We start from the raw sequence: 21,510 nt of genomic DNA on the forward strand, positions 1-21,510 counted from the left end.
GCACATGCAGCAAGTCTATAAGTATGTGAAAAAATGTTTGTGACCGTACAGTCGTATACTTCCAGTGGCCTTGAGTATAAGGCGTGGGAGGGGGGGAGAAGGAGCAAACCAAAAAGGAGGTGAAAGTACCTGCTAAACATATAAAAGGGCATAAAATAAACTACAGTGTCCCAAATAATTATGGGTGCTAGGGTGAAAGCAAGAGGGGAAACAGCATTTATTACGCAGCTTTTAAAACCCAGAACAGTTACCAACCAGTCTTTACCACGCTGGTACCTACCACACAGATAAGAATTTGTACTTTTACCATGCAGTACTTAACCACGCAGGTATTTAAAAAAATAAATAACATAGGGCCTTATTGCGATGCCGGTTGGACGAGTGTCTGACCGACATAGTATCGGGAGTGGAAGCACCCAACAAGTATTCGGCGGTTCCACTCCTGATATTATGATGTGACCGCCGGGACGGTGGTCGGAAACTTAGCCTCTACCATTGAGGCTTTTGCTGCAGCCCGGAAAAGGAACGTACCACAAGCTACAATGGTAAAGGCTATGTTTCTGAACATCTATGCACCATGTACCAGGCTCCATAGGGTACATTTGATGACAGGTTTTATCAAAGTCCAGTAACTACAGATGGCTTTACAGAGCTCAGTGTTGTAATAAATCAATATATGCTCACAGTGTACCTTTTTAAGAGAAAGTATTAGACTGTACGACCCTTGAAGCAACCCTGTCAGAGACATTTAAGATACTTATAATCTTTTAAACAACCTTTTGCCGCGCACCAGGGTGTAAAAGATCTAAAGAAACAAAGACGCACAGAAATGTTAAATTAAAATGCAGCTTTTCACAACATTTGGAAACAAGGCACACATACTAGATAACTTATGGAAGGTTTTGTTTTTTAGGTTCCCTCCTAAAAGGCCTAAAACACGCCAATGTGGTGCTCTTGCACGACATCATCCAGACCTGCGAATCCCTGACCTTCGTCTTTGAGTATGTGGTGAGTGGCATGACAATGACCTACCTCCTCCAGATCCTGGAGATGGGATCTGGAGTCCACTCTGTGTACATCTGGAAAGGGTGGAGGAAGATGGCTGATCCTCTTCTTGTTCAAAGACATGCCGCCTCTTACAACTAACTCTGCTCCATTTCTGCTTTGTCTTCAGTGGCACTGGCCTCTAGGGAAGTCCTAATTTCCTAACAGGCTCTGAATTTAAGCCCTGCTAAGTTACAGATGTTAACCCAATTTAAAATACTGTTGACTACTTGTTTGAAAACCTTATGCTCACACATTGGAAGACAGTCGCCAGAACTACACGCAACATTGTATTCATATGTAAGACAAGCTAAGTGTCATTCTCCATACCAAGATATGATTATATCACCTGCAGATACTTTTCCATCATGCTTTCGTTACATTATAGTCAAGCGCACCATCAGCCACAATGTGATAATGTTGCTTAGAGGACTGAAGGGGATTTTATAGGCCAAAAGAGAGCCCTTGGCTTAGACACAATGGACATTCAATGGATTCCATTGTTGTGTGGGTTGGTGTATCCAGGCTGGGTTCTAAGATCTCAAGTGCACTGTAGGGTGTTGCGGCTGCAAACAGTTGGTTGAGAACGGAGCCCTTGACAACTCATTCCTAGGTAGACATGATATTGCATCTTGTACTGCAAATGCAAGTGACCAAATGATCAACAGTGCTGAGGGGTACTCAGATGCATGTTGAAAGATAGAGAACAAGGAAGTCTAACAGGAGATCAATTATCCAAAATCAAACCATCAAGGATATAATGAGCCAATGAGGAATAATCTATCCACTATACTGATGACTGGAGCTTGAAGAAGACCAGGCTACACTCTCCCTTTGTTTAGAAAGGAGGGCGGTTGGACAATAGTTGAACTTTATTTGCTTTTGTTTGCAATTAAGTTTAAACATTATTTAGGAACACATGGAAAAGCACTTGCAGAAGGCCGGGGACACCATTGTGCGGTAGAACAAAAGTAGGGTTTCACCGAGAGGGTGGTCATGTGGTGTTGTTTTCTGTGTTGGGCATAGAGGCTTTCTCAGCAGTTCTGTTGACTTTGTGTTTCTGTCCCCAGCAAACAGACTTGGCACAGTACATGTCACAGCACCCGGGAGGACTCCATCCTAACAACGTCAGGGTGAGTACCACAAGACAAAGCACCAGTACTGTAACTGCCGGTACACACCACCATCGGTGATAGGCTCCCAAAAGTATTGGTCCAACCCAACTCACATGTGCCACTCTACGTATAGCGTATACCATGTACAGCCAATTAATGCCTGATTTATGCACCCAGTGGCCAAGGGAATGGTCTGGGAATGACCACGTAGCCTCAGATCACGAGCCCTGCCCCAACCAACCTTCCATGCCTTGAACTTAGTATGGAACATAGTCTAAATGTGGGCAATTCATGGCTTCAGAAGTGAGCTATATATTGTTTCCGATGGACCCTGTGGTCCAGCAGGATTGTGGGCCTCATTAATGAGCATTTTTACGCCGCCGGAACGTCACTTTTTTGACGTTCTGGTGGTGCAATGTGCCTTGGAATATTTAGAAGGCCATGTAACGCCACTTTACGTGGCTTTTCATGGCCTTCAAGTGCGTGCCTCTTTCACACAGAACACTGTATGAAAGGGGTGTTACATGGATGTTGCGGGGGTCTTCCCACGCAACACCCATGAAATTTGAAGCATTCCCAGAGTTACGAAAAATCGAAACCTGGGAATGTGTCAGAATTTAATACCACCCCATGGGTGGTGTTAGGGAATGCAACGAAAAGAAATGTTTTAATTTCTCCTCGGTTTTTCATTTTTCTATGTGTGCGGTATTCTACAGAACACATGAAAAGAGGAAATTGCCTGAGATGATTGATTTTGTGCAGGAAGGTGTCACTTCCCGCACAAAATCAATAAGCCCCGCAAGGCAGGAACCCTTACACCAGGGTGCACAGCAGGGTCGCAACTAGACCCGAACTTCAGGGGGGCTAAGACTCCAAGACAGGGCTGGCGCTAGCACTGGCCACGCACAATGCAACAGTTTTTTGGGGCCACTCCCTCATTTCCTCCTCCTCCATGAATTCCCTTACTACCACTCACCAACAATGGACCTCAACGCTCTTTCAGCCCCTTTCTGACAAACATTTCATTTTTTTTAGGGCTACTCATAGTTTACTTGCGCTCAGTTTTGTGATCTGCATGGTACACGTTCTTTGTAGCAGGCACATTAACCCTCTGCGCTACGTGGGTGACAGGAGTGCCCATGTGAGTGCACGGTGAGTGATGCAACAGTGTGAGAGTAGGGTGAGAGGAGTGACTGAAGGGGGAGTGAGGTGACCATATGAATTTGGGTGGGGATGTAAGTGCAGAGTGGGACGAATGAACGTATGGTTAGTGATGGGCTTGTTTGAGTGATATTGCAGAGTGAGCAGTGAGGGAGACAGGTGAGCGAAGTGTCCCATGAGTGCATGGTGGGTAGTGTGCTCGTGTGCTGCAGGGTGAGGGACAGGGTGAACAGAGCAAGTGCATTGTGAGTGCAGACTGATCACTGTGAATGCAGAGTGAGTGGTGTGCTCATGTGACCGCAGGGTAGGTGGAATGAGAACGGTGTGAGTTCATAGCAAGTGGCATAAGTGCAGTGTGGTCATTGTCATAATCATAGGGTTTTATTGAGCGCACATATCACCCAGAGGGGTCTCAAAGCGCTGTAGCGAATGCTGGTGTAGGCGAAGATAGAACAGCTGAGAAAGGGAGAGAGTGGGCAGTCAGAATAGCCAGGTTTTAAGCTTTTTTTGGAACTGTTCATGATACGAAATTGTGTGAAGCTGCAAAGGGAGTTTGTTCCAAAAGCAGGGGGGTAGATGGGAAAATGATCGGCCACCGTGCCTGGCTGTGCATACCCTGAGTGTAGTGAGAAGATGTTTAGATCCAGAACTAAGGTTCCTGTGGAGGACATACCAGTTTAGTTTTTTGGCCAGGTAGCTCGGCCCATTACCATACACGGTCTTGTGTACCAGACAACTGATCTTGAAACTGATCCGTTTCTCAATTGGGAGCCAGTGGAGAGTTTTCAGACTGGGTGCCGACGGGGACTGAGGTGGAAGGTTTTGTCCTAGCCTAGCAGCTGTGTTCTGCAAGACTTGGAGTCTGGTGACAAGCACCTCGTTAATTGAGGCAATCAGAGCATTTCCATAGTCAAGGCGACTGATGATTAAGCCTTGGACAAGCATTTTTCTTGACTCTAAAGGAATACATTAGAATATCTTGCGTAGGCTCCTCATTAAGACATAACAGATGCTCATTATTTGATTTCCCTGGTCTTTCATAGATAGTTTGTTGCTGATTTTTACTCCAAGGTTGCGTACCATGGATTTAGGAGACAGATAAGGGCCAAGACTTTGGGGCTGCCAGTCATTTGACGAGAGTTCATGAGCTTCGCTAAATAGGAGGATCTCGGTCTTACTGGCATTGAGCTGCAGATGGTTAGCTTGCATCCAGAGGTTAATATGAGCTGTACAGTTTTTGAATCTAATTCTGGTATCAGTTGGGTTGGGACCAAGGGTGATTAATAGCTGGGTGTCATCAGCATATGACAACTCGTCAAACCCATATGATCTGATCACCTTGGACAGGGGTGCCACATAAAGGTTGAAAAGCATCAGACTAAGTGTTGATCCCTGGGGGACTCCCTTGTGTACCACCCGGCACGAGAAACTAAGGTGCCCAGCTGCACAATAGTTGGCCTTTTAAGTAGCTTCTGAGCCAGCATAGGGCTCTTCCTCTGATACCCATCTCCCACAATCGTTGTTCTAATATACTGTGGGAGATGGTATCTAAGGCAGCCGACAGGTCTAACAGGACAAGTATGACTGACTGTCTCAGGTTCTGGGCAAGCCTTATATTGTCGACTGCCTCAACCAGATATGTTTCAGTGCTGTAGTCAGTCCTAAAGCATGTCTGAGAAGGGTCCAACAACTTGTGGCATTCCAAATAGGTTGTTAGCTGTTTGTTGACAAGGGAGTCAATGCAACTTGAATGGCATGAGTGCATTATGATCAATGTGAGTATATTGGGATCGCTGTGAGTGTAGGGTGAGTGTGAAAGTGAAGGGCAAGAATGAGGAATGAGTTGTCTGAATGCAGGGTGCATTCCCAGACACTTGAAGTAACTCAGCATGTTATTGAGGGCTAGCGACGGTTTCAGATGTAAGTTATACTATTGCTATTATGGCCTTATTCAGAGACAGGGCCGGACTGGCCGTAGCGGGTACCGGGCATTGTTGCGGTGGACCAAAAGGGTGGCGGCCAGTTTTGGACTGGTGGGGGCAGTTTTTGGTACAAGGGGCAATATCGGTCCCCTGTACCAAAAACAGCAGCAGTGTTTTCCACACACACCCACCTCCCCCACGGCTGGCCCAACTCATTGCCAAGGTCAGTTTGCATTCCCAGTCCAGCCCTGTTCAGGGATCGAGAGTGGAGGAAATAAATATGTTACTCACCCTGCAACAAACTTCCAGTCTTGTGATTAGGGTTGCCAGCTCATTATATTGATGTCCCAGACGGTACAAAAATTAGGCAGTCACCTAAAGCACATTGGCACTTATCTGTGCATACTTGGAACAGCAAATATAAATAGAAAGCATTTTTAATTGTGTTCTAGAGCTGCCTGAATGATCCATGACTAATAATTTAAGGAAACAAAGACAGAAAAGTCACATTACAAATGAATACATACTTGTTTGTGTATAACCCTATTTACTCTCAAGTTGAGGTCTTTGCAGGCTCTTTAAACAACACATGGCTGGTATTTTTCTTTCGGCAACCCTACTTTATATTCCTTTTCGTGAAATGCATTTTCACACTACAACAGTAAATGTAAAATACAGATGTAAGGAAGAGGCAGAGTGGGGGCCCAGGGGCAATGGAACCAGAAAAAACTAAGCCTCGGTAACCAGTTTCCAAACGCATGTAAATATGCAAATGGCCTTTAAAGACCTGTGAAAAACTTGGGTGTGCCGGAGATAAGACTCCAGACACGACCCAGCGGGGCCCACAGCAGCTCGAGATGCAACAGCCCAGTCTGAGACACACGACAGGGGGTGGGGGGGCGGTTGGGGGCCAAGCCCTTTCAGCCCTATGGATGTTGAGCGTCTGGTGCATGGGTGCCTGTGTTGGCGCTAGGCAGCACATTGTGCTTCGCGCAGGGGAAAAGGACAGGAATGCACCATATCTCATAGATACGGCGCGGTCCTGCCCTTTTGTTTTGACGCGTGTCAGCGCAGCAAGATTCAACATCCAACACCTCATAAATGAGGCCCTGGGTATTTAACACCTATTTAGGTTTATGTCCTGGTGATAAAGAGTTAATGTTCAGATAAAATGCGATAAGATATGAGATAAATGTAATATGATTCCTGTCGGAGTGACTTGTAAATGTCTCCATATCATTTTCACAGTTGTCACCAGGCCAAATGTAGGTTCTTAGTGAGCAGAGCCTGTTCAGTGAAAAACATTTTGTTCCATTCACCAGCAAATGGTCCAGCGAGCTTATTTTAAGGACGCGCGAGTACCCTGGGGTCATTCTTCCCCATACCTTTCAATTGTGTTTTTTTAAAGTGACTCATAAATAGAATAAAGTGTTCGTATCATCCATATTGTTACAAAAAAACAGGGTGTAAACCTTGTCAGTGCACGCTGTTGTGTAGTTCTAGGTATTTTTTAAGCCATAGAAAGGATTGCCACGTAGGGCACAGGGGTCGTGCGTCAGTGTGTTAGTTAATTTGCTGCCCACTCTTCAGGTGCATTCTACCTGTGAGAGGAATATGTCACTCCATCCAGCCTAATGACTGTAGCGCCTTACTGCAGATTGCTATGGTTCCTTCCCGTAGTCAGGGCGCTATTACAGCCAAAGATCAATTGTTTGTATTTTGTCTACATAGACAATTTATGATCATCTGTTTTTGCTGCCACCAGAGAGCAGTGAGTGCTACAAAAAGAAGTGGCACAAACGAGCACAACCTTTCAATTGGAGTAGAGGGAGGTGGGGTGGCTAAATTAACTTTGGCGCCAGGAAGGGCTATAAAAGTGTATGTCTAGCTCCTGGAAGGACAGTTTTACTCTTGGAGACCTTTAACCTTGACAGCAGGAAGCTTATCTTTGAACCAATAAAAAGGCTGACTCAGACCACTCATTCCACTCTGTTGGGAGTTACATCTTTCAGGCACTGATCAATCAAAAGGTGCAGCCACTTTGGTAATCCTGGATGGAGAGTTGCCAACTGGGGAACAGCCTTCCAGTCTCGGCGTCGGCTCCACATCCTGTGATTCTGGGCAGACCACTTAATATCCCCATGCCTTAAAAAAAAAGTGTTCTTGTGCAATATAACTGGTGCTCATGTAAAGCGCTCCAATTCATTCGGGCCGAGTTCGCTCTATGTGAAACTGCTAATAAAAAAAAACACCAAGCCTGACTTTTGTAGGGTTTCCGCTCTATGAATACCTGTATACACTTATATAAGTGTTTTCTAGCTCTACATTAGGGTGACCAATTGGCCTGGATGCAAATTCAGGACGGTGAGTGTAAAAATTCAGGACAAAGGGTCAAAATTCAGGACAAAAATTCAGCACAGGAGGTCAAAATTCAGGACAAAATTTCCTCCAATAAATTGGACTATTCATTACATGTTTACCTTATTTCTAGCCGGAAGTGAACCCCTAGCCCTCTCCAACACTCTGTAAAATTGTCTTGTTAAATCCTATCAAGTTTAGGCAATTATTAAGCAGTCGGGTGTACTTTCAAATGCACTTATTATTACCAATGTATTGGAGGAGAACGCCCATCCCTCCTGCATGATATCGAATTGTCTGCCATTCCTTTGTATTCCCCAGTGATATAGGCCAAACGTGTGTTAAAATTAGCGATTTGCCACTCATGTCCCAAAATCAACGGTAGAAAAAATGTCATATTCATGTAAAGGTCCCTTTAAAAATTATATGTAATTTTCCCCATTTCTGCTGTCCCAGTTTGGTAAAATGCACATTATCTGAGATGTGCCACTGCACTACCCAAACATATAGTTAAGCGAGAGTGAGACTTTAAATAAAAAAATCTGTATGCTGATTGGTGCATTCTGATGCTGTGAGGGGAGAGATTTGGTTGCACGGACTTGGGGTACGGCTGCTGCAGGCCCTTAAAATCACCGCAGGTGCGTGAGCTGGCCCCGCAATGAGAGTTAAAGGACTCTCAGACTGCTTGCAGGGCAACAGCTCGCTCTAATGGCCGAAATTACAGACAAAAGGCGTCCGTGAAGAATTCCTCATGTACAAGAGGCCCAAATAACGGGCGGTCTGTGAAATGTATGGACGGTTGGTCACCCTACACAACATATGTCACACTGTGTGTGCCTCTGGGTGAGAGATCTGCTTATTCCCATTCATGCCCGGTCTCTCTGTATCTGGTTCTCCTACTACAGGAGTACTCTATCCCCTACCTCTGTGTAAGTAATGATAAATATAACTTGTGTTTTTAAACAGAGCTTCAGTGTGCACTTCTGCCATTTTTAACTAATATCAAAACAGCTGATACCTAGGCCCGATTTAAGGCACTCAACATGTAAACCATGGAAGGCCGAGTTGGCCTTGCTGGATTCAAAGTCCCCACGTGTAGTGCTTTAAATGGAAAATAATAAATGCAGGTGCTCACCAAAAGGAGCGGTAGACTGGTGGTGGAGTGTGAGGCAGGACTAGGGGTGGAGCCAGTGGCGGGGCTAGGTTTTCAACCTTTCCAAATTTTATATGCAGCAAATCCAAGTGCATTGCAAGAAAATCGGAAGTATCTGTCCAATGGTTATGGCCCTAATAATCCTTTATAAAGCATTTTTCTAACAAGGGTACGTTCAAAACCGTTTCAAAACTTTGCGTTCTGGAATTTTTAGAAACCCTTACTTATAATGAGAAAGGGGAACTACAAGCCCAGCATGCAAAAACATTACCAGCTAAAATCTAGAACTGTCTGAAAGTTTAAGGCATTCCATGGAGTTGCCTGTCGCATTTGGATTATGCATGGTCTCCTATACGAAACAAGCGGTTTAAATGCACTAAATACCAGTTGCGGCTTGCAATACTTGCGGGTGAGGGGTGGGGGAGGGTCGCGCGGGAAAGGTGGGGGGTTAAAATGAATAGAAAAAGAAACGTTACCTGACCGGGTCCCGCGCCGTGTCTGGGGCTAAGAGACACAATATTTAATTGTGGGGGGTTCAGAAGCGGGGATGTTCCATTATTTACACCTCCCGGACTCGGTGGCATGGGTAGGTCATGAAGCACAACACAGGGCGAATAACCCAAACATACATAGGAGCAAAAGCCTGATGTGTTGACCACCGGGTACTGTTGAATCCTGGATACTTGACACAATTAGGAAGATCCAGATCATCGCAGGTATATTGACACATTAGACACTTTTCTACTGTGATTTTGATGAACCTTCCAAAGTTTTATAGTGTAGATAGTTTCTGTTCTCTTGGTCCTGAAGAATCGTGAGTTAATTGACACAAACACGAGAAACATGTTGACCGTTATCTTTCACAAACTGACACACAAGTAGGAGACATTATACTCCAATGAGTGCAGGTTTCACTGCTTTTAATTAGGGCACAAGGCCCCCAGAATAAAAATAATCTATTTCAGGTACCCCCAGCCCCCTTTTAAACTTACTGTCACATCTACACACTTCTGGCCCCACACCCACACTTCCCCATATGGCTGTTGGATAGAAGATCTCCGTTAAAGTGCCCCTCTTTGAGGCGAGCCCTTTGGGTATTGCACCGCCGACCCAATGAGGAGCAGCCCATATGATGAAGCATGACACCTGAAAGGGTGTGTGAGGGCATTAAAATCCAACAAATGGATTTCCAACTGTAGATCTCTTTGAGACTCAGTAGTTTTCCAGCCTTAGATTGACTCTTTAAACTCCTCTCACTTGAGGAACAGCACAACATATCTTCTTTGACCATTATTTACACACACACACACACCAGTGCCCTCAAGGTGACAGCCTTTTGTTTCAAGAAATTTGACGTGACTAGAAGCATGCAGACAATTATACAACGTGTGGGGAAGGAAATAGAAAAGAAAGCTTTGGTGGCAATCCTGATAAGAAGTACGAGGTGGATGTTAGTGATGCACCCTCTGATGATAACGGCCAGCCCTGGGCAGTGTTCCCTGGGCTCAGTTCACTCTCCATCCAAGGCCAAACAGTGTCCGACTGCCTTATGCATGTCTCTAGATGTCACTTGAGGCGAAAGTCTGTGTGACTTCACAAGCTGTGAACTGCCACCTATTTTTAAATGGTCCAATATTGTGTACCAAAAAAAACCTGGGGCTTTGACTGCACCTGCAACAGAATCTGGTGACGAAGCACCGCAGCTGGTAGCGTACCTGAACTGAGAAACGCGGCAAGACCAGCTCCTCAGCCTCTCATGTTCTCCCCCCGCCATCCATTCGTACTCAGGGGCCGCGGGAGCAAGGTTTCCGGGACGGCAGCCGTGACTAGCAACGGATTAAGAATGAAGTGCTCGCGGATCCCTACAGATCATCCCACGGCAAGCAGCACACAGGTGGGAGTCCTGGGCCAGGTACCGCATTTTCCTGAACAGAACCAGGAACAGGCATGCTCCCTCCCCTCCTGTAAGCCAATCACAATGCTGCAATGGCAGCGTTGTGATTGGTGTGGAGTCGCGGACAGCGCCCAGCCGGGCACCAGGTAGGGAGGCCATTTTCTCTATGTAGGCTGTATGTAGCCTACATAGAGAAAATGTAGAGTGTGCATGCCCCAGGGCCGACCAGTCAGGGTACTCAGAATGGTGCAAGCCACTCCCCCCGATCCGCCCTCGCCTGTCCCCAACCAGGCAAGCAGAAACATAAAATGGTACTTAAAATTCCATTTTATGTTTCTGCTTCTCGCACTGTGAGAAAGCAGTGGGGCGGTGCTCCTCCGCCCTAATGGAAGAGCCGCCCCTGACCAAACCCCCAAAATTGGTGTTGCCTTTAAGGTGTTTTTTGTTTGAAGGTAATCATAAAATTGGCGGCAGGGGTAAAAATTTACATTCGATTAAACATGCCTAATTTACATTGTTGATGAACTACCATTTACAGTCATTTAAAACAATGGCATGCTAAAAAGCTGTACTGCCCTAAACAATGCGCCCTACGCCCTCGTACTTTAGTTTTATGGTGGACTCTCAACTCCTACTGTGCAGGATCAAAGGGTAAACAAAACACCCTGCTGCCTCACCGCTGCTGGAAGAGTTGCAGAGAAGCATGACAAGATTGCTGTGTCCGGATGACAAGAGCTGCTGTTCTGGCGCTCATGTGCGATCTCAGCTCAGGATTGCAGAATCACAGCAGGTCGTGTGAAAAGTGCTAGAGAGGCACGAGAAAATTCAAGGACACCACCTGTGTCTAGGCAAGGCGCCCATGAGTACCGGTACTCTCCTTGTCCTAGGAGGAGTTCCGGTACTCAAGGGGCGAAAATTAAAAAGTGCAGGTACTCCGTACCAGTGAGTAGCGGCCCATTTAAAGCACTGCTCATGTGCAAATGATAGTGCGTGTTAGAAGCGAACATTAACTCGCTGAGCCAGCTTGATCTAATTTGCTATATCAGGAAGTCATAGGCATTTTAATGGTCTTACTGGTCTGTAAAGAACAATGTAAGGACTCTGTGGAGACAAGAGGGGTCAAATTATTTACCTCAACGAGAAAGAGCAGGTGCTTTATTTTTAATAAGGCGTTTGGGGTATGGGCATTATTACAGGTACCAACTGTTAGAGACTGCCACCCTCTGTTGCGTCACATCATGAACCACTTCTAAAGTGTGCAGGGGCCCGCCCCTTGAGCTGTTCACAGGGAGGGCTGCACCACAACAATAAAAGGATCACAGGAGTAAAAAGCTTATCAATTTTGCCAAAAATCTGAACTGTATGTGATCAGCATTGCCTCTTTGGTTGACATTGGATAGTTGACTTTTGAAGAAATCTGTTTAACACATCTGCACGCCATTCTGCAACACAGAGAGCTTCATATGGAGGTTCGCATAGCGGAAGTGCTGCGTTAAATCAATGGTGCTCCCACTCCACCAAATGGGGTTCCCTCACTCTAGTTAGATTCAGAGGAAGCGTGATGCTTCCTGGCTCCGCCAGTGTAAAACCTCTGTCTTGGTGGCCCACCTGCCAAGAGGCCGCCAGCTAAAAGTGACTGTCGTCCCACCTGAATACGGTCAGGGCGCCCATGACTGATCTCCTATGCCCACGATGTGTGGAATGTAAACATAGGCAGGAAAAATTCAGAATGGCTTCAACGCACAGGGAGAAAACTCCCTATGCGTTGGTTATGTTTTGTCCAGGTAAAGCAAACTCCTTCTTTGGGAGTTTTTTTTTCTCTGAACAAAAAGGTTTGCCGAGCAGGCCCTTCAAACATGGCCCCGGCTTGTCCATCCTTAAACGAGTGACTTTGCAGAATAGAGTTCACTAGTATATAAATAAGGTAAAAGTACTTTCTTCATGTTTAAATGCTTTCTAACAACTGAGTATTTGGCTTTGATCAACAGCAGAATGAACCAAAGCTTCAGATTTGCGGTCTAAAAGTTGTAGAGACTTGGGTTGCAGCGGTCTTTGACATAACGCTAAGCTTGATTTAAACCATGGACGCAGTGGCCTGCTTCACTACTTTGTATTTATAAGAACTAACAACGTTTTCCACTTCATTCATCTAAAGCGGCTTCGGCTGGCATGCCAGGAGCCACTCAAAAGAAAACAAACCATGTGGTGGCTTCCGGACCCCATGACTCACCATTAACCCACTCCTTCAATGTATCAGTTCTTTCTGGAACTCCTTTTTGCATGTCTCATTTGACATGTCCGCTTCTCTTCACCATCGCTGGGCAAACATGGGTCCTGGAAATGTACCCTCTTTCCAGGACTTTCATTCAAAATGTCTCTGGCACACTCTCGTGCTTCTATCAGGGATGTATGACATTACAATGCATGCTTTTACCACGCATGCCTTTACAACACGGTTTTTACATCGCAATCCATTACAACGCATAGCGCTTAGAGGTGCTGGATAGTGAAAAGTTTAATTTTCTATTCTAACTCCAGTCCCCGTGGACACTAGGGAAGGTGTTGGATAGAAAATTAAACTTATTCCCTATCCTAGAGCGCCCCCCAGCACAATGCGTTGTAATGGTTTGCGTTGTAATGCCTGCGTTGTAAGGTTGTTCACCTTCTATCAGCATGCCAGAAACAGATGCTCAGTTTCCTTTGCAAGGGCACCATTAAACAGAATGGACGCCAGTTGAATAGGAACCAGAAAGGTTGCCCTAAAATGGGCAGCTTCTAATGTCTTTTCAATCACATCACAGCTGCCATATAGGAGTTTCAATGTTGGAAACACTGCTTCTGCCCTTCTTGTAAAAGATGCCCTGGGAGGAAGAGGAGAGTCAAGAGAACATCAATAGAATAAAAAAGTGGAAGTCCCTTTACTGTCCCCATCTTCATGAAGTTTCACCTTATCTGTAAGTGTAACATGGATGCTAACGAAACCCTTACATCAACCAAAACCTGTATCCAAAACGCCCAAACTAGCTCTAAACATAGCTGCAAGGCTAAACCTCAACGGACCACAAATCTTGACAAAAGCACTAATGCTACCCACAACGTTAACACCAAAAATAACAGGTACCCCTGCCTTGTTCATTTATTTACTTGCTTATTTTGAGTTTCTCTATAGTGAGTACGAAAATATTTCACCTTGAGAGGCAGTACAGTAAAATGGACAGAGAGATGTGTAGAAAGATGCATCCTTAGCCTGAGGTATACATATATACGCTACAGAGGTACATAGCAAAGTGAAATATAAAGTCAAAGTTCAGCAACTACATTTCACATGAAACACATTGAAAGATAGTTGGACATAAGAAGCTACATACACACGTCTACATATCATGAACAGGTTTTGATTCAGAAGGAAGCGATATTTAGACATATTCATCAACGTGCACTAGGTTCCCCAGTTCATATCGTCCTGTGATTGCATCCGTAAGTAGTAGCAAGCCTTGTAAACTGGCATCAAGAGAGGAGGAAGTCCATGAAGGGGGTGGAGTTCAGCAATAATCCAAGAATGCGTTTGTACCCTTAATGCACAGTGCTGCTCATGTGCATAATACATCTAATCTGACGACCTAACAATGCAGATGTGTTCATGGTCTCTGCTTCCCTTGCCAGCTCTTCATGTTCCAGCTGCTGCGAGGCCTGGCCTACATCCACCGCCAGCATGTTCTGCACCGGGACCTCAAACCCCAGAACCTGCTCATCAGCTACTTGGGGGAGCTCAAGCTCGCAGACTTTGGTAAGACGCTGTCAGACTCACAGATTATACCCATGAATGTTTCAGAAGCAGGATCCACCTAGTGCAGAGAGGGAAGGTCTCCTTATATTATCTTAGGTGCATTTGGTTTTTTCAAGAGTTACTTATGAATTTTGGCATTTCCAAAACTGAATCGTATGAATTTTTTTTGATTCATTCTTTTGAAACGATAATAACATTTTTTTGTTTATTACATATGAAATGTGATATAGCATTGTGGTGAACTTTTGAATTTTGTGTTTTTTTGTAAGTTTTGTTGCATTTTTGATAATGGTTAAACACTGACCCATACCTAACGTACTCTTAGACCCAGGTCAGGCAGTATACCCCGTTGAAACTTAACACCTTTTAAAGGGGGGGGCAGGGTGGTCCGGCAGAAACCAGTTCCTTGGTAACCCGGAGGTGTTTAAACACTTCCAAGTCCAAGCGTGCCCACAGCCCAATGCCAGCGCGCTTTGCAGGCTGGTGCAGTCAGCGTCATCAGCCGCTGCCGCCACCAGCTCCTGCTCCCGGACCAGCAACCCCACCATAGGCACGTCATCCCCTAGTCGGGCCGCCTTGGCATTCTTCAAGGTGGTTGAATGTTAAATAGTAAACCTATACTTACTAACCTCTATATACTTACCATTGTGTTGAATGCTTCTGTAAGATGATATTTTGTCCACAATATTCTAACGAACAACCTTCTCTGCGGCTACAAGCGCATCAGGCCGGCCATCCTTCATCAAGTGAGAAGAAGTTTTTCCTCTATAGCGTACAGCTCTGCAGCTGGGATGTACGCTGATTTAAAATAATCATGCATAGCTATCAATGTTCCAGAGCTCCAGGGCTGTTGTCCTCATTGTTTTTTGATTGAGAGACCTTCTGGGTTATTATTGAGTGAGTTGTTCCAACCAAAGGGTTGATTGCCGAATCTATTGCTGCATCTTTTCTGGAAATTTGCAGATAATTAATTACAAATGTAAATACATTTTTTGTCTTTTTCTTATGAATGTAAATTTACAATAAACTAGAGTGTCTGTCTAACAACTTGTGAAGAGCTTCCCAACTCTAATGGAAAGTGGAGATGTTGACTGTGAATACTAGTGGAGGCTTTGATGACTGCCTGGTAACTCAAACTAACTGCCTCTATCTGGGAGTGGAGATGTTCCTAAACCAAAGTGTCAAAGTGGAAATGTTTTTGAGTCTGAGGCAGTGGTCTACATGCAAAAAAGTATGGGTACTGTAGAAAATAAAGTCAAGAGAGCGAAGAGGCAGGATCAGCTTGCGTTGTGTGACTTGGCTAGGAAGAGCTGTGAGCATGAACAAGGGTATTTAGAGTTTGGTGGACAGGGTACTGCATCAAATGTACCCTGCCTGCCTAACCTTCATCTGCTTGCTGCATTTAGAGAGGGGCAGACCTCAAGTATTTAGGGTGGACAATGTAATTCCTTTTTGCCAGGAAAAAGCTGGCAGTGAGGGGTAGAAAAAAATAAAGCAAATTACCCCACATCCTGGGAGAAACCTACCAATGGATGAGGTGTCAGTAGTTTTTTTGTTTTTCAAAAACAAGCTCCCACTTATGGAGTTTATTTTTGAAAAACAAAATAAAATTGAAAAGTTTGACAGCTTGCCATCATGGCTAATGGTACCAGCTGTCAAACTTTCCTACATTGACAGGAAGTGCCATGACAATGGTTCCTGTCAATGTAGAGAAATGTCCATGGGGCAGGCGGACATCTCTACATTTGGCTGACGGAGATCCCTCCGAATGGCAGCCATCCGACAGAGTAAACTTTGTCATTCACACTCTAAATTTGCTCTTCAGTATTCACTGACGGATAGCTATAATGTAGAAACTAAAATTGCAAGAGCCAAAATGCATTCTGGTACCCCTCAGGCCATAGGCCCTAACCGGCAGCAAATCTTTGTGCCCTAAGTCCAGTGGGGTCAATTACCTCTGCATAGTGCATTTGCCCATGCACAGCAGGGGTTGACATTATGCCTGCACCAGTTCATGTAAAATGTAAATTGATACTTGTATAGCGCACTAGTCACCCGCAAGGGTCTCAAGGCGCTTGTACGAATACCGCTGTGGAACCCATCCTGGTTTTCCCTGTGAGGCGTCCACTCCTGGGCACCCCCATGGTGAAGGCCAGGCATCCTTAGCGTTGTGGGTGCCGTTGTGGAGATTAAGCAAGCTATTGCCCAGAGTTGCAGAGCAGGACTCCATGATTGGAATAGGCACTGAGGCGAGAATTATCAGGCCCGTGGAATTTTGAGCCTAAGACCCGCCGAGGCGTGGAATTGAACCCTGGTCCCAGGCTAGATCTCTGCATCGGGGTCTGCCGCTCTAACCATTGAGCCACACTTCTCCACCCAATTTGCCCAATTACTGTGTGGCTCACCTACTCCACTGCACACCACAACAATGCCGCTGCATAACCTGTGTAGATGACTATTTGTTTTAATTCTTTTTTTGCATCCTCTAAGGCTTTTGGGCACAGGGTGTAGCCTACGGCCAGGCCAGGGAACAGCCCCATGCCTCCAGACTGCTGTGCATCATCTTTGGGCGGGCCCTATGCCAATCCCTATGCCAACCAGCTCAACTGGTATCGAACTAGCTGTGTATTGCCTGCAACCATGCTTAAGAAGCTTAGAGTATTTGCCTTGCACCAGACTTTGTGCAATGAGTCAGCCAGCCACATGCACCACTGAATCATAGGTGCAAGCCTTAGGTTGTGCATAATTGGCTCTGAATGGAGACCCTGCACCAAACCCATGCCATTGGAATGGCCTTCAGTAGTGCATAATGCTCTCTCTGTGTAAGGCTTGGCCTGTGTCCAGCCTCCATGTGACCTAATCATCTGCATACTTGCACTGTGATTTTTTATGTTTTCATTTTTTCAGGATGTTGAAAAATAAAAATACAGAGTTTTCGAACAATTTGCTGATCACCCACATATTTGGGGATCCACAGATCCAAATTCTAATCCCAAGAGAACGAAGGAGAGCATTTTTTTAATTCGGGGGGTGGAGGGGGCAGTATTTATCCATTTGGGACCCCTCTCGCATTTTCACTGTCATCATGTGTTGCCTTCCCTGTCCCCGTGAGCTCCACGTGTCATTATTTTTAAGGATAGAGGCTTCAGTGCGTGGCATCCTCTGATGGCCATTGCAACAACAAAAACAGTCGCTGTTAGCTAATCAGATTGTCTGAATCCTCTAAACTTTCATGAATCCATGGATCTTGCATTGGATTAAAAAATGTCCCTTCTTCCAGGGAATTTGTTACTCTCAGTAGATTTGAAAACTTGGATCTGCCAGTAATCCAAGAATAAACTGTCAAGATATACACTGTTTCATGTATGCTTAACCCTTTGAAGCTAACCATCGTCTTTTTGTAACACAAATGCCACAAAGACTACTGAAGAGATTTACACTACAGCAAATAAGGAACTGAGGTAGTCTGAGTAAATGTCAAGCTTCATGCCAAGTTTTGTTTAGTTCTTTAGTTTTTTGACCCCTTGCCCCCATAACTTTCACCTCTGGATTGAACTACACAAAACTATGCATACTGATTTAAAGCCGCTTACGTTATTTGAATGGAAGGATCCATGCAGTTATCGCAGGTTCTGAAATGTGCTTTATCTAAATCTAGTAATTCTGAAATGCTGTGTGATATTACTTTCCTCATTATGTACTTGCTAGGATCCTCTTAAACCACTGGTTAGAAATCATTGGCAAATACCTTAATTATTCCCAATGATTAAATATATCGTTCATTGTTAATTCAATTCAAATTGTATCCATCATTTGCATTGTAAATAGGGTGTACCTTAAAATAATTGTGCACTTACCTGCTAAAACTTTAAAATAGACCAGCCATCAAAATAGTGCCTTTTATCTCTAATAATCACCCCAAAAATCATGCATCCCCTTGTTTAGCACTGAACCCGTCCTTTTTAGTTTGGTGTTGTTTACACTGGGTGCAGCACTTACTCTCAGTCATCTCTCCGAAGATGCAGCTGAATTTGTGAGTTGTCAAAAATTATAACATAATTGACCTCATTCCCAGTTTAAAATTGTGCCCTTATTTCCGAGTAGTAATACCTGACCAGAAATTATCAATATTTTATGTATCAGTAATTCAAGATTCTGGCATTGCTGGGGATTATGAGTTATCCCCTAAAGGCGTTTATGGAATGAGGAATAACATAGACATTGGCAGTTTAAGTTCTTCTGTTTCCTTGGATTCCGGGCCATTTTACAGCTACACGTTCACCTACTTCTGATGGAATTACCCCAAAAATCTGATTTGTGTTTTGATTCATAAATTCATAACGATGACCTAAATTGTTTTAAAATGACCTACAACAGTATTTCCTCTTATTTTTGCAATTACTCATCTAATTATAATGAAATGAGGTTAGGTTTTTTCAAAACCTTTTTTACGAACTGAGTTATGTGATACAAAAAGTAAACTAATTGATTATAAATTTTATCTCATTGTTTTGTGTTTTTATTTATATTAATTCATATAGCAACGACGAAAAAACAAGGGCATTGGAATGCTTTACAGAAAGACGTTTTTCATTATGTAGAAATATATAGTGTTACAAGTTATAGCAGAAAAAATTATCAGTGAAATTGAAAAATATGGAAAAAATATCTTGCATTAGCAGCAAATCACAAGGTATAACCGTATAAATATATTTAAAATAATGTATATGCAACTGTATAATTGTCATAAGTCAGAATGACTTAATATGCATAGATGTGTTGCAGGTTCTTCCATGAACAGGAAAGCTAAACTATTACTATAGAAGATATAAACACGGAATCATACAATACAAGGAATAGGTCAGTCAGTATCAGCCAAAATGAAATAACCTCTGAGTACTTGCAGGTAATATTAGGTTATGCAGGGACCACCAATTCAGAAATGCAAAGCTTGTGTCAGGTTCACTGGCCAAAAAAGCATAACTTAATGATACTATCTTTCAATCAAGATATTTGTCATTCATATTTTAATGTGTTGAGAGTAGGTGATTTTTTCTGATGGAGAAGGAACGGAATTTCAATAGTTTTGGACTGACATTTCCACACACCCACACAAAAAGGTAAAATCATCAACGATAAATAATATTATTCGTAGCTAATCCTAGAAGAATGTTTTTTTTCTTTAGTGTTACTCAACTCCCGGATGAATGCTGGTTTGCACTTTACTTTGTTACAACTTCTGGACATTCCATGTCTCAAAAACAAAGACTAAGAACAGGTCAGCAGCACTCACATAATGCTGACGTCTTTACTTTGTAGACTTTGCCTGTTTTGTTGTTGCTGTTCATGATGTATTATTGTTCTGGTTCTTTGGCAGGTCTTGCACGTGCCAAGTCCATCCCTAGTCAGACCTACTCCACCGAGGTGGTGACGCTCTGGTACCGACCTCCTGATGTACTTCTTGGAGCCACTGACTACTCTTCAGAGCTGGATATCTGGTATGATCAGGCTTCCCTGAAACAGGCATCTGATGAGACATGGCATGACACATCCTCAAAAGACTTCAATCACAGAGTCTTTAAGGCTTTGGTTCATTACAGCTTTATTTATTTTTTAATTCTGTAATAAAACCCTCTAACTTTTCATTGATCTTGAACTCAGTTATTGAGTGGGTCCATTCAATCCTTCTCATTTACTTATTGAATTGTATTTTTGATTTCCGATGCTTTGTGAGGAGCCTTTTCGCGGGGTCTCGTTGCCTCATGAAACTGAGGTTTAACACCATCTCCAATCCAGTAAACGTGGGAACTTTGACTGCGGTAATTTTTGGGATGTCTAAATTTTGGGGTACCTTTTTTACTTCCACAGCCTGGACCTCCCATTAACACCACGTGTTCCAGTTCTAGTGAACTCCAGTAATGTCCTTCATGTTTGTCAAAAAGTACTTGCTGGATCCCTGATTGTGACTACAGAATCACCCCGTGTGTTTCATACTGCCTATTTCACCTCATCCTTTCCACGCAAGTCTGGGCTCCCGTAGATTGCTTTGAGTCTAGCAGTTGTGAAAGACCACCTTCTTAGGATCCTATATATTTTATGTGTGTTGTGTAAATATGGACAATTTGGCTGTCTTTATCCAAATTTTGTACCATGACTTTTCTGATTTCTTAGTGTTCAAGTCTTTTTGCCTAGTTAATTGTGCACCTTTGTGGTCTGTCTCATTGTAAATAATGTATATGTAAGTATACCCAGGATGTCCTTTTTTTCATTTGCCTATTATAGAACATTGGTACATAAAGAGAGTGGTCCCGGTCTACTTACAACAAAGCTAAACATAGATATAGAAAAAAAATGCAAAAAAATGTATATGTCGAATTTACACACTGTTGTTTAATCACAATGTGATTTCAAATGCATACATTGCTTTTTTATAATGAAAATACATTAGTGCCCCAGGGATAGGAAGAGTGGGATGGAGTGTTGAGGGAGACAAAAGGAATGTGCAAGATTGAACACAGTGTAAAAAGTAGGTCTAAAACATGAAAATACATAAACAGAATTCCCCCTGGCTTCATCAGAGAGCCAGTTTACGCAAACAAACAGTCAATGTTCATAGCTTAATTCAGTTTGAGACCATGCTGTTGGCGCTTGTATTAATATCCTGAGTACTGGTCGCGCTAACTGGTGCGGGGTTGTGTTCTGTCGACGTTTCGACCCCAGACACATAGTTAGGTAAACGTGGGACCTTAAGACGGGGTCTTCATCAGGACCTGAGGGATACGGTGGGGCAGGTTGTTCATGGTAAATCGCATGAAAACTAGGGCCCACTGGCGCCCAAATGGCATGTGGTAACTTAAGTTTTAAAGTAGAATCATTTTCAGGAGCGCTTGAATCGCATCGTAATTGAAAACGTCATAGAGGTCAACAAATTAATCGCAGGATGCCATCATCAAAGTGCCGCACCGGCGATCAGATGATTCTGTCGGACGAGAAACGCCAGGGAAAGTATCAAAGGTCGTCCACCAAAGCCGAGTCAACAGCAGTTACCCTCGGCTGCCGCCTGCAAGCGTTAAAAG

At 43.9% G+C, this 21,510-nt stretch overlaps 1 protein-coding gene across 1 annotated transcript in view; it reads left to right on the top strand.

Annotated features, from left to right (window-relative positions):
- The window catches only part of CDK15 (cyclin dependent kinase 15), a 456,073-nt gene that overhangs the window by 174,291 nt on the left and 260,272 nt on the right, over positions 1-21,510 (top strand). Inside the window, exons 5-8 of the mRNA XM_086958557.1 lie at positions 914-1,008; positions 2,115-2,177; positions 14,311-14,434; positions 19,812-19,932. Coding sequence (XP_086814683.1) covers positions 914-1,008; positions 2,115-2,177; positions 14,311-14,434; positions 19,812-19,932 — 403 coding nt within the window. The remainder of the gene's footprint in view (positions 1-913; positions 1,009-2,114; positions 2,178-14,310; positions 14,435-19,811; positions 19,933-21,510) is intronic.

Source organism: Lissotriton vulgaris, chromosome 2_1 (assembly GCF_964263255.1).
Source record: "Lissotriton vulgaris chromosome 2_1, aLisVul1.2, whole genome shotgun sequence".
In the NCBI taxonomy this organism is placed as follows: domain Eukaryota; kingdom Metazoa; phylum Chordata; class Amphibia; order Caudata; family Salamandridae; genus Lissotriton; species Lissotriton vulgaris.